The sequence below is a fragment of the Cornus florida genome, unplaced genomic scaffold, assembly GCF_030987335.1.
Source record: "Cornus florida cultivar Cherokee Brave unplaced genomic scaffold, ASM3098733v1 CherokeeBrave_3.0.0_Hap2_Chr08, whole genome shotgun sequence".
In the NCBI taxonomy this organism is placed as follows: domain Eukaryota; kingdom Viridiplantae; phylum Streptophyta; class Magnoliopsida; order Cornales; family Cornaceae; genus Cornus; species Cornus florida.
In genome coordinates, this window is record NW_026775578.1 from 18,288,170 (window position 1) to 18,302,587 (window position 14,418).

General features: G+C 34.7%; 1 protein-coding gene across 2 annotated transcripts; it reads right to left on the minus strand.

Annotated features, from left to right (window-relative positions):
- Positions 1-3,798: 3,798 nt before the first annotated feature.
- Positions 3,799-10,742, minus strand: LOC132270418 (transcription factor TGA9). 2 transcript variants are annotated; one of them, XM_059771599.1, is made up of 12 exons: positions 10,585-10,742; positions 10,305-10,396; positions 9,879-9,955; positions 9,294-9,602; positions 8,422-8,466; positions 8,201-8,260; positions 8,005-8,082; positions 7,853-7,901; positions 6,744-7,015; positions 5,864-6,085; positions 5,019-5,161; positions 3,799-4,206 (listed from the first exon to the last, which is right to left on the minus strand). In XM_059771599.1, the coding sequence occupies exons 1-12, from the start codon at positions 10,692-10,694 to the stop codon at positions 4,116-4,118; spliced, it is 1,548 nt and encodes a 515-aa protein (XP_059627582.1). In that variant the 5' UTR covers positions 10,695-10,742; the 3' UTR covers positions 3,799-4,115. The 2 variants fall into 2 exon arrangements, with proteins under 2 accessions (XP_059627582.1, XP_059627581.1); XM_059771598.1 differs by having other exon boundaries at positions 9,870-9,955.
- Positions 10,743-14,418: the final 3,676 nt, after the last annotated feature.

The following is a 14,418-nucleotide window of genomic DNA, read 5'->3' on the forward strand; positions in this document are numbered from 1 at the left end:
GAGACAACCCTATAGTCTAGTGAGGTTCATTTAGTGTGTATATATATATATACGGACTACTAGTTACTGTTGGATTGACTAGGATGTATACGTGTATCGGATTTCTGCTTGGACTGTAGTAGAGTAGAACTTGTTTGTGGGCTTGACCCACTATTATTTTTCACGTGTTCGTCACGAGTAGAGGTTGTTCGTGCTGAGCGGGGATTAGTCTACTTCATTCTTCCGATGCTACATAGGAGTTCCTTTATGATTTAGTTTCCTGTTTTAGATTACTGTCATTTGTTTAGTTTGGATTTTCTAGGGGTCCACACAGTATGGATTCCCTAGTTGTATTTTGGAGGGTTGTATCAGAAGAATTTATTAATTAATGAAAATATATTATGAGGTTTATTATTAGATTATCATTTTAGTTTCTTGTCAGCATTTTATTTATTCTTCTTTATTCTTTTGTACTCTGTGTTCGTTTATTATTAATTTGTTTTGATATCCTCGGATATTCGGGCGTGGACCTGGCCAACCCGCATTCGGAAATTCAGGGGTATCACATTGTATATGTGCCATGGCTAAAAAAATGAAGATTAAGTTTGATAAGTATTGGGGAAACATTGAAAAGTTGAATGTAATGCTATTCATTGTAAATGTGTTAGACCCTCGTTGTAAATTAATGTATTTAAGGTTTTGTTTCTCCAAAATTCATGATCTAACCAAGGTAATTGTGTTGATGAAAAGGATAGCAGATATGCTGAAACGTCTTTTTGATGAGTTTGAAAAGGCTGAGTTAGCTAATTCATCCTCATTTCAAATTGTAAATGTTGAGACTAATACTATGGTGATTGCCCATTAGGTGGTACAAATGATGTGGTCTCACTATCAGAGTTTGAAAAACATATGGAACAAGAAGGTGATGAGAGAGACAAAACTAAAGTAAACAAATATTTGGAGGAATCTCGTGAAAAGAATAGTTCAAACTTTGATATTTTGAATTGGTGGAAGGTGAATAGTGTGAGGTATAAAGTTCTTTCTGAAGTTGCAAGGGTTGTTTTAGCCATTCCCGTCTCTACCGTTGCTTCCGAGTCCACATTTAGTAAGGGAGGTCGTGTTCTTGATCGATTTCGTAGTTCTCTTAGTCCCAAATTTGTGAAATGCTTAATTTGCGGACAAGATTGGTTGCGTTCTTCACCAGTCCCAATTCAAGTGGAAGAAACTATGGCTGAAATTAAAGCAATTGAATCTAGTACTATTAATTTTATATAAAATATAGTTTTAAAGTATTTTGCTTTTATTAAAATATTTAGAAAAATTGTCTTTGCCTTTTGTAGATGAGAATGTAGTAGCTGGTTAGCACTTGGCAACAGCATGCAGCCAGGCATGATGCATCAGAATGTCTCACTGAGTCACTGGTGAGTTCTTTTGTAGTTCTTTTACTGGTTATACTTTTTTAGTTTCAAATTCACCACATTCTGTAACTCTTGTTTTTTTTAAAAGGTGGGGAAAATGCTTTCTGTGTGAGGTTGTGCGCAGCTAAAATGGAGGCTGTTGCTGATGATGCTGCATAATGGACTATTAGTATTAGATTTCATATCAACTATTAGTGAATGATGTTGGATTGTTGAATGTTGAATGTTGATTCAGTTTTTTTTTTTTTGTAATTCTAATGGAGTAACTGAATTTGTGGGATGTAATATTTTTATATTTTGTGTTTATTTATGTTTTTATTTTTGTTATTGTATTTGTATTTTTTTTAAGGAAAATTAAAATAATATTGAAAAAGTCAGCTTGGTCAACGGTTCCATGGAACCGAACCGGAACCGAACCGTTTTTCACGGTTCGGTTCCGCTGTCCAAGGTTCCGGTTCCGGTTCCATTTTTTAGGAACCGTTAAGACCGGTTCCTGTTCCGGTTCTAGTAGGAAACCGTACCGAACTGAACCGTGTGCACCCTAGAAGTAACAGGCAAGCACTAAACGCACCTGCATACCCTGACATAAACCCACGTGAAGGAGTCCCACATGGAAGCGATCGGCCAGGGTCCACCACAAACCGGCCCAACCACACAAGACCCACCAGAGCCCAATCCACACCAACCGGGAACACCCCTACGATCGAAACCGACGACGAACGCCGACCACTAACCGGCACATAACAAAGGAACAAACACACAGCAGCCATCGCCGCCGAGAACCCACCCAAACAAAAACAAAGAACAGAGGTAAAAGTAGCACAGGAAGAAACCACCAGGACCACAAGAAGAAAACCTCATGATCAAATCGAAAACGGAAACGTGAATAGCTTGGAACAAGCATCATGCTTAACCCACAACAAGATCAAAGAGCAACGACAACAAGAAAAAGAAAAATCAAAACTCTAATCACACAGAGAACTCAGCGAAACTGAGAACTCTCATGAGAGAAGGTGAGTTTGGTTAATGTATGCGCGTGTTTTGTAACTGAAACTTGAGAATAGAGTACATATCTCATAGATGGTTATCATCAAAAGCTAGTTTTACCCTCTCTTTTTTCTCCAAGATAATTGCATATATATATATATATATATATATATATATATATATATTTCCATAAATCAGCAATCCATATTTCTAGGTTTGGTAATGATGTTTTGTACGTACAATAACAAACCAAGAAATATGTACATATATATATACAGAGAGAGAGAGAGAGAGTACAATATATGTTTGTTCTCGTCATGGACTTTTTGTTTTCTTTTCTATATAATACAATATATTTAGATCAGTATAATTAATGCAGCTCAACAAATAAGTGGAATTGCAGGAACAATCGGATTGTTTTCCCCACAAAAATATGAACATGATCCATTGAATGTGAAAACCATCCTTACCTTCCATTTTTGCAATTTGGTTTGCACCATAAATATATATATATATATATATAGGGAATGTGAAATCAAAAACTATATGTATCCAATTATAAATTATAAAGTAATTATAAAGTGCTCTACAAAGACCGATAGAACCATTCTAAAAATAAAAATTATTCTCTCCGTTTCATAATAGATGGGTCACAGTTCCTAAAGTATCCATTTATTATGAGACAGAGGAAATATAAAAGTAATAAAAATCTCAGCTGAAAAGTAGAACTTATGAAAATTTATTTACATGCAGACGTACATACATATATATATATATATAAACATGAAGAAGTTATGTAGGGAGTATATATACCATATTGTCTGGTAATGATGAGCTTTGTACGTACAATAACAAACCGAGAAATATGTATATAGAGAGAGAGAGAGAGAGAGACCAAGGGAGGTGCATTATCTTCTTCGAATGGCACTTGACTGAAGGGATATTGTAAGGAGAACTGTGTTGTTGCTTTGTGTTTACATGAAGAAGTTATGTAGGGAGTATATATAAACATGAAGAAGTTATGTAGGGAGTATATATATAAGAAGATAATGCACCTCCCTTGGTCTCTCTCTCTCTCTCTCTCTCTATACATATTTCTCGGTTTGTTATTGTACGTACAAAGCTCATCATTACCAGACAATATGGTCATCTGGCTCATCTCTCTCTCTCTCTCTCTCTCTCTTTGTTTTTTCTGCATTAGAGTAATCCCTCATTCACAACCACTCCATATAAATGAAGAGCAACAACCCATCTTTATCACTCCCTCATATTCTTTTGTTTCTAGCCCCCTTTTTATGCAAGACCATTTAGAACAGGACAATGAATACATATAATTCAGCTCTCTCTCTCTCTACCATTTTGTTTCTACGATTATAATATATATATATACATATGTGACATTAAATTTAAAACCTATTAGAAGAAGACAATACTAGATCTATATATATATATATATATATATATATCACAATTTTCATTGTCTCTCTCAACTATTGCTTTAATTAATCCAGCGAAACCTTCCTCATGCACATAAAATTGATTTACATTTACAGGATAACATAATAATAATACTATTTAGATATTAAAAAGCTAAAGCAAAAAAGATAAAAAGAAAAAGAATCCTATCTCCTCCTTTCAAGTTGCACCAAGTAATCCAATATGGCAATGAGGCTACTGGGATTAATCTGACCATCAAGAGACAAACAACCTATCTGTCATTTCTCATCTTCTTCAAAAGTTCGCAAAGTGATGGTTCTGTGAAGATTGAACCATTTGCAAATCCGTGCTTGTTTGGCAAGAGTTATCGTCGCTGATCAAATTCCTACAGAAAATAAAAAGAATGAAGGCATAATAGGGTATGAAAATATCAAGATTAAACCAGAGAAATAACTATAGATTAAGAAAAAAAATTTGTCCTTTTTTATTTTTTTAACCAAGTTACAAGTAGACATAATTGTGCATAAAGTCATAAACTAACTAATAGTGTGTGCTTCATTACTGTCAACTTCTCCTTTCAAAAGTGGCAAACTAGGGGAGGGAAAGCTCGAATACAAGCATACCAGCTCGGGGATCTAGGCGTCTACCAACTAGACTACTGGATAATATTTGATTCAACTTTTGTCATGATTATCAAGAAGAAAGACTTTAATTGCACTGAAACCAAAAGGTTGGATATGTTTCAAGTAAATAACTGACCTTTTTCTTTTTCACCTAATCTTGAGCTAATGAATATTCAGTTTTTAAAGTAACTTCTTTACTTTACTCCTCTTTTTTCCTACCAAGTCCTTTTCTTTCCCTTTTTGTCTAAAAAAGTTGCCCAAACAGTAGTATGGGCTTTGGAGGTTTAAAGAGAGTTGTTCTATATGCAACTTAATTTGGACTTTCAGAGATTTAAACAGTGTAAAAAGAAGGGTACTACACCCTTCTTTAATACTATAAATTCTAAATACACTCTAAAATATGGAAAATGATTCTCTAACACAACCAAAAACTCTAAAACCGATACTTTTCCAGCATTCTGATGCAGCAAAGTGGGAGGGCTGGGAATGTATTGGCTTTCTAAGTCCGTTGTTCTGTTCTGCCAGTCTATCATTACTCTTTGAACTATATTAGGAATGTGTATGCAGTACTTACTCTCGAGGGCGAGATGCCCAGAGGGAACTTAGAGCTCGTAGGCGGCCATAGTACTCGCCAATCACCAAGAAACATCTTGCTGCCTGTCGAACAGTCAATAATCGGTGCAATTGATGAAGAGTTTGCTGTCTTAAATTATCAGCCTACAAAGTCGATAAAAAAAAAAAAAAAAAAAATCAAATATAACATAATAATGTTCAAGCAAATAAATAAATTCAAAATCAATGAAAGAGACAAGAATAAGTCCAATTATATAAAGGATCAAACACAACCATGTTATTCAATTTGAGATGGGACCTATACGCATGGGCACAAACTTTAAATTAACAAAACTTCATATGAGGTTTGGACCATTCCAACAGCAAATTAAAAATTTAATATGCGTTCTTCAATTCTTCAATTAAACTATCCATATAATGCTTTCCCAGAATTATTTAAAAATTTTGTTGACAGGTGATCTTTTCAGCAGGTGTCATTTTCAAACTCCACTGTGATAGAAACAATTTAATTAGATGAAAAAACAACATCAAGTACTCTCTCATTCAACACTGTGAATTGACTTCTTAGCAGCGTAGCAATGTATTTTCATTCAAAAATAAAAAAAATCATTGATGAATGAAGAATTATAAATTAAAATAAGCCAATCAAGTAGAGGAACGATTTCATCCATCAATCATATGCAAGGCAAATATGCACTCAAGGAATCCATTGATCAACTGTATGAAAATGCCTTGTGTTCGACTCTTTCTATTGACAAAAATGTTTCAGAAAAATGAACACGTGACACGGTGTCGATTCATCTAATTTGAGAGTACTAGAAGTGTTTTTGTGATAGGTTTAATTACCTGGCGAACAAAGCCTTCAAGATCAGTAAGCTTGCCCAGAGCAACCACCATATGATGCATGCCATCACTGACAGACCCTCCTGCAATAATGTCAATCATAGACTGTTGTAGCTGTTCCAAACCCTGGGTAAGGGCCTCCTCGGCCTGTTGTGAGGAATGCTGGAGGTTGTAAATCCCCATGATTTGCTGCTCAGTTAACGGGTCCAGTTGTCCTATTAACATCTGATAAAGGAAAAACACACACACATACACACACAAAATGAGTTAAAAGAAGTAAAGGTTATTGCTTGGTGCATTGGTAAAATGCTTGGGCTGTCGAGCGTGAGAGCATGAGTTTGAATCTCTAGAGCAATCACTTTGTGCAAATAATGTTTTGGGTCAGTATCCAATTCAAGGCTCGTGAAGGTCATTGTTGTAATTTTGAGCAGAGAGCTAATTTTGATCAAGCATGTAACTAACACCAATGATTACTCTAGAAACTGTAACTAGTAATGGTTTATTAATCATTGACATGGCAAGAAAAGGAAGTCCAAAAGTGTTATTCCATGAAAAATCTGTTTTAAGTCATAAAAAGGAGCATTTTAGTTTAAGGACTTACTTAGCCTTGTGAACAACTCTTTTTGGATTGGCCAGGTGTGCTTGAGAATAAATCTTCCTTGTGTTTGAACTTCTTGGCAAAATCACAAATGACCAGAATGACCTGATTTGTTCCTTATCTTGAAAGAAACTAAATGACTAAATTACTCCTACATTTTTATGGATTGGGTAAAAAGTCCACTATGATGACTAAAGTGACAAGATAGTTGTAATGAATGCAGTTATATTCAAAACAGTGGCTTAAGTGAACATGGTTTAGAAACAATATGCTGGAAATTGAAACCTTGATGAGTTCAGAGGGCCGGAAACCGCCCATCCAGAGGAAGCAGCGTTCTGCCGGAGTAAGCCACATTCCGGTGACGAGGTGGAAGACATCAGATTTGGCTGCCATAACTTTCAGGCGGAAAATTTCGTCATAGTGAGCAATGTATCCTTCAACTATTATTCTCAGATCACCATCTGATAAATGTGCCTGCAAAGCTGTCCTGAGCTCCGACATATGCCTGTGGTCATCATCTAACCATCTGGCATACTCCATGTCAAATATTGCAGCACCTGCAATAATTAAAATATATATATATATTAACAATAGCAATTTGGAGCCTTAATAACTATTCACTTAAGGAGTATTATATTATTTGTTTGACAATGTTGCATTTCTTTGACAAGGAAAATTACATTGACTTTATGAGTAAGTGGATTAAGAGATTTGATTTTGGTGAATCAGAAAAGTAAGCCTATGAATATTCTAGAAATCATGGAGACTATTTTGGGTTGGTGTTGAAGGATGCATTGAAATACTTGACTAACACCAACAGTAATCTCTGACAATTGGAATGCATTGAAATGCTTGAATAAGGTTCAGATACATAATGTTGAAGATTTTAGAAGTTTGTCATTATTGTATAACTTATTGTTTTCATAACAACTGTTCCATAAAACAAAAGGGAAAGGACAAGAAATTAGACATCTTCCAAGTCAAATTCAGAATTTCTGTCTATTCAAATAATGAAATCAACATTGAATACATTGAAATCCAAAACAGGAGTTAGCATAATCTGACAGAAAATCTAGTTCTAAAACTTTCAGATCAAAGCTACAGCTAGCAGGTCAAACTTGGCCGGAAACTAACATTTTGGATATCATGTTCAGTGCCTCTGTAGGAACAAAAACTGAATCGTTTTATTTATTTTTTGACAATCACTTTAATCAAATAACAAGAAGGTAAAAAATTTCACTTCATTTGCTATTCAATTTGATCAAAGTCAAAAATTGAATAACACCATTCATACGGTGGTAACCCTTAATTAAATACCAATGACAAAAAGGGTTTTTTTTTAATGCAACTTTTGAGTCCAATGTAAAAGGTCGGGGTATTTTGGTAAAACTCACCAGAGCTAATACTTCCACCGGCACCGGCACCTCCTCCCATGAACAACCCCTGTTAACCCAAACGATCAATGTCACAAACAATTAATTAACTCACAAAAATAGCGCACACACAATTATACTTATTTGTACAAGCTTTTGCTGAAATTAAAAACCTGAGCTCGAGCTCGTTGAAGGTCCTGCTCTAGCTGACTGAGCTTGATCCTACTTGATTCCAACTGCTGTACATAGGCCTGTTCAAGAACAGAGAAAGAGATTAATGGGAAGTGAGATTCTAGAATTTTAAGCCCGGAAGTGTGCCGGAATTCGACATTTTCAGGCAAGTTACTGCGGCTGGAATCTGATCCACACCTTTTTTCTGAGTCTGCTCTTCCTTGCAGCTTCTCTGTTTTGAGCCAAACGCCTTAATGTCTGTAACCAATTTATGCATATGTTTTCAGCTTAAATTTTACAACTTCAAAAAGTAATTAATATTAGCATCAGTCCTCAAATCAAGTGAGAAAAATTAAGAACCAAAAAAAAAAAAAAAAAAAATACAAACCAAGCAAAAATTATATATATTACAATAATACCTTTGCATCAAGTACCTTCTCTGAGGATGAACTAGCTCCCTTCCTCTGCAACATTCAGAAAGAAAAAAATAATAAATAAATAATTGTTGTTGGAAAAAGCTAGAGATGCCTAATTTTGTTGGAGTATACTTTAAGAAAAATTGCAGTAATAAAATTGTTTTCCTTTTGGCAGAGAAATATTGGCTATTGCCAATACAATGTACATCTTCCTTTCTTTGGCAATAAAGAGTCTAAAGGTAGCCCACATGATTATAAGATACTGTTTTTGATGGTAAAGAAATAGCAGTATCCCTGTTAGAGATTTTGTGATTTCTATAACCAAAGTGTATGATTAGAAGGAAGAGATACGACAGTCCGTACTTGGGCATGTCTGATATCTGATACTGATGTGAGAACTGTTGTTGCTGGAACAAGTAACCATCATTACATGGCGAATGTATATATTATTACCCGCCATATATATTCGTCGCTCAAGGGGTTTTTAGATTTGATATTCTAATTCCAAGATAGATTATGGCCTAAAAAGACAAGTACTTAAACTACAGTTTTGGGGATTGAATAAAGGTTGTCATTATTATAATAGATACGAAATAGTGGCAACTACTGTAAAGATTCACTCTTTTTCTCTATCTCATATTCTCAATTCATGTCAGACCTTAATCAGAAATCACCAAAATCAGAAAAACTCTGCCGTTGATTGATTTTCTTAAGGTTCTTGGGATCTGTGCCTTTTTTAGGGAGAGAAAAAGAGGGAGAGACCCCCCCAAAAAAAAAAATGTTGCCACCTTTTTCCCAGTTTTTGAAACGTACTAGTAAGAGAAGAGGTGGTTGATCTATGAGAAATAGGCATTAGAGGACAGTGGACTAAGAACCTTTTCTGGGGAAGATTTGGCAGCTAGTTGAGTGACTTGAGTCTGTGATAGTCTTGTTGTAGGGCTATCACTTGCCATCTCTAGCTGGTGCTGTTGATGTTGATGTTGATGTTGTTGTTGTTGGTGTTGTTGGTGTTGTGGTAGCATGAGATGCTTCTGATCAAAGGAGGTCTGATGATCTGAAGATGAAGATGCCTTTTTACTGATGGGAGATTCTGGTTCTAGTTGGGTATCAGCTTTACTTGAAAGAGTGTTCACTGCTGAACCTGAATCAGTACTCTCTCTCTCCCCTCCTGATTTTGAACTACCCTGGATAATTAAACAACACACCAACCAAAATTATCCAAAAGGGTATTAAAATATCAACTCAAATACCCATCTTTTCAAATGGGCATTCAAGAACCATCCCCACAGAAACATTTAAAAAAAAAAAAAAAGTTGTCATTTTTTCGAATGGGGGTATTACAGAGTAGTCTCAAAAACCCCAGGAGAGAGATGAAACAAAGATTAAGGTTGATGGCGTGCCATATAAAACAAATGGTCAAAGATATGAGAGAGAGAGAGAGAGAGAGTTACAGAAATTACTCTTGGGGTCTGATGGAATCTCATAGGCCATGAAGGGAACATTTCCAGAGTTGCTGCAGGCCTGGCTGTAAATAAAGCTGCACAGAATCACAAAAGCAGAATCTCTCAGCATCAGCAAAATAAAGACTCCAAGATTTTCAAAACTCGTGAAAGGGAAAACCTAATCCCCCTTTTCTCTTTTCTGCAGTTATGGAGTCAGTAAATCATGCAGAGGGCTCAGGTTTAAGCCCCCACGCCATCAAGTCCTTTGTCCCAAAATGATTACTCTATTGGAAATGGTAAACCTTCCTCTGTGAACTCTGTAGACATATTCAAACCTCTCTATGTCTCTCTCTCTCTCTAACCTCTCTGTCTCTGTCTCTCTCTCTCTCTCTAGGAGTTGGTTATGCATATCAAAGGAGGGGGAGAAAGAAAGTAGAAGCCTACGTGCTTTTGATGCATCATTATTGAGCCTAAGTCCTTGCAGCACAATAGCCTCCTCCAGCTCTCCAAAATCAAAAGCAGATCCTTCTTGATTACTGGAACAAAATAGTATTAATTTACAGATTGTCAGAAATGAACAGGGAACTAATAATATACCAATCAAATTAGAAAAAATGAAGCAAACCCATGTAGTAATCAATCTTTAATTTTGTACTCTGAGAAACAAAAAAAAAGGGTAGAAGATTGAAAAAAACCCATTTGGAAATTTTTTGCTAAGCCATACATGAAACTAGTACTAGCATGATTGAGCCCATGAAGAACTGCATATGGGTTGTGGTGGTTTGAAGGTCCCAAGTCTGACAAACCAGTCTCTCCAATTCTATGGTTCGCCATGCAACAAGAATAGGCTTCACACCATTCTAGTGCTTCTTCCTCTGGAAGCAACTGCAATAAACACAAGATGAAAAATAATTTTCCAGGAAAAGAAGAGAAAAGAAAGAAATAGAGCAATTGGGATTTTGGGATATTAGTTGGTTGAAATTCCAACCTGTGTACCTTCACTTCGCTGTTGAATTCCTAGAAACAAAGTCCTCTTAAGAGAGCCAAAAATAAAACTCTATTGAGAGAAAGACACTAGAGGAACAAAAAGATCAAAGCTTTCTTGTCAAACTATATCTAAGTAGACACCTCAGGATGGTCCAGTCCTAATCTCAAACACCTTTCAATCTCTTTTCCCATTGCACCTTTTGTTCTTTCATGGGTCTCTATCTTCTTTCTTTCTTTCTTTCTTCTCTCCTTCCCTATGAAGAAACCTTATTGACTATTCTGTTTGGGCTTGCTTTATCTCCTTCTCTAGCAATTATTATCAGATTTGAAACTCATCCCATGGTACAGAAGATCTTGTCCTTGCAAACCTGTCTGAAGCCCTCTGGTTTTTGTGGGGTTTGAAAACAAAAATTTTGCTATAAAATAATAATATCTCTTTTAGTTTGTTTTATATAAAGAAAAAAATGGTGGGCACTTGGAATCACTGACTCCAACTCCACTCTCTCTCTCTCTCTCTCTCTCTCTCTCTCTAACCGTCTCTGCTTTTTCATTGGTTCTTTTTGTGGAGCCTTCAGAAATTGCAAGTACTCATGTTGAAAGAGTAATGTAAAAACAGACGACGGTAAATTTCAACAGGGGAAAATGAGACAAGGCTTTCTTTCGAAAAAAGAAGGTAAAAGCTGATGAAAAAGAAGAGGATTTAAAGATGTTTGTTCTATTGATCTTTTTATGCCACATAAAGGGGGATTGAGTTTACTTTGACAACTCATGCCCTCTATTATCTCAGTCATAGTGTGTGTGTGTGTGAGAGAGAGAGAGAGAGAGAGAGAGAGAGATATTGTATTTAATTTGGAGTTTTGCTTGTACCATTTCAACAAAAAAAAAATAGAATAATTACCAATAAGAAAACACTAGTTGCATTTTTAATGCAAGCTTTAGAGATGGGTTTATTTGGTATTATCCCCTTTGTTGATGGGTCAACATCCATTCCCTGTCATTACCTAAAACCATGCCACATCAAGATTCCTTTCCATCAAATATTAGAAATTAATTTGTTTCATTAATGTCCCTTGGTTTAGGTCCATGGCACCGTGGACTAATTTGATGATTTGTTTCTCATTAGACTTCTAATTATTCCCACATTATAATCTTAGGTTAGTATTGTTATTAGACATCCCAACCCTTGTTGCTTAAACCCCAAAAGCCCTTAAATCCAATCTAGAAAGATTTAGTTTTTTCTACTTTAGTGTTTGTTTTGGATAAACATGACCATCATTATTGAGAAAAAGCATATATATATATATATAGATATGTATATGTATATGTATACACATATAGAGACACATATATAAGAAGAGGGGGGTGCTTTTAGGTAATGGAGGCCCATGATCCTTTTCATGAAGAGGTGGATACAAATATTTTATGTTGTGTTCATCTACTACCTTTTGTAATTTTAGGTAATATGCCCTCTTACCAATTATTCCTTGACAACCCAATGATTGGTCTAACAATTAGGGTTTGGCTCAAATAGAGTAGTGTTTCATGGATTAGGTGTACATGCAAATATTTGATTTTGATGCTATTACTTTTATTCTCAATTCAACTCACTAGTCTCACAACATGTTCTTCATATGTGAAAGAGTTCGAGGATTAGGGGATTCCATAGATCTTGCAAACCTTTAAAACTACACTTGTTTATAGTTTCATAATTGCTTCTATGTATGTATAAAGCTGATTGGTTTGGACCATATCTAAGTACTACTTATGGCTTCATCATAATGTTGTTAGATCAGATTAAGTCATTGCTTTGTCACTTAAGAATAGAACTAAAAAAATATTATAATATTTTTGTATTATAATGTGTATAATTTAAACAAATTCAACTTGCATTTTCTAGCTTTTGAAAAGGAAGTCCTAATTAACCAAGATTGTGATGAAGAGAAGACTTTGTTAATTATAGAGCATGTTGGTTCTAACTTGACCTTCCAGTACTAGAAAGATCACAGAGGCTGATGATTAGATTAGATGTACGTGGACGCAAGATCAAAATGAAGAATTAATCATGATTAATCAGTACCAAATTTTAAAAAGAAATTATTTTTTTTTTCCTCAAAAAAGAAAGTAATTAAATTATTAGAATTAATAATAGTGATTAAATTAAATCATAACCATATGATGGGAATTCCATATTCTTTCATCTCTTCTTGGAATCTTATAAACAAATGTGTTTTGCTTTCTTAGTCCCAAAGTTCCTCTCTTTCCCACTTGATATTCTGATTCGAATATTATTTGTTTGACCATCAAATCTCTCAAATTAAGTCCCAGAGTCCAAATTACCACCATGCCATTTACTTTATTCATGCTATGTTTACTAAATGGGGGATTGAATTTGAAATTGATGAAAATTTGTTTCAAACTTTGTATTAAATTTTTTTGATCAATTTCAAATTTAATCGTTGATTCGATACTAAATGGGGGATTTGATTTTGAAATTGATGAAAATTTGTTTCAAACTTTGTATTAATTTTTTTTGATCAATTTCAAATTTAATCGTTGATTCGGTACTTCCAAACGCTTCATTTGATATTTTTATAATCATAAAAATTTTGAGTGCTTGAATGAATTGCGGTATACAAACCTTAAATCGGTCTCCAAGCAGGCACGGTTCCATGCTATACTCACTATTATGTCTCACTATATTTGTCATTTTGATACATATATTTATGAAATATTACCATTGCTCCCCCTAAAATTATTTTCAAAATTTATTATTACCCCTCCCACATGAGTTTCTAAATCCATACCAACTCCAAGCAAATAAGAAGGAAAATAGATAAGAGTGTTGTATATAATCTATACAGATTAATCAATTCAAATAAAAAAACTTATATTTGGAGGGTTTGGTTCATGCATAGAGACTGATTTTTCTATACAGAGTAGGTGATGAAATTTGATTACTTATTATACTTTCTCTTATCCTCATTCCTCATGCCTTAAGTATAATTTTATCATTTTAATGAAACAGTATATGTAGGGCTAACTTAATTCTGACCCCTTTTCGTTTTTTTGAGAAAGAACTCTCCCACAATATTTTTAAAGAGATTCGAACTCTCTATTTTTCATTTTGAAAAAGAGAGAAAAAATCAATAAACCATCGGCACTGATAATTTATGATATTATTTTATACACGGTGATTATTCGCCGACTCAAAACTATATCTTATACGTGAGAGCTGCTAATTTTTATCATTGGACCAAATAATGATTTTCTAAATAAGTAAGAATATATGAAACTCACATTGTCGTATTCTCCTATATATATTAAAGGAAAAGGAAGTGAAGCCAGCTCCAAGTTTTTGGTGTTTTCCCTTTTTAGTACAAAAATGTATTTAATACGTCAACACCGCCAAACTATCCACTTGCACCAACTAACACCATGAAGACGTACATGGAAGTTTTTTCCAATTTCAACTATGCTGTATTTTGAAAACATTATCAATATATATATGTTCATCGCATTTTAATGCATTAACAAGTAAAAATAGTAGCATATACCAACTCTGACTCTGGTC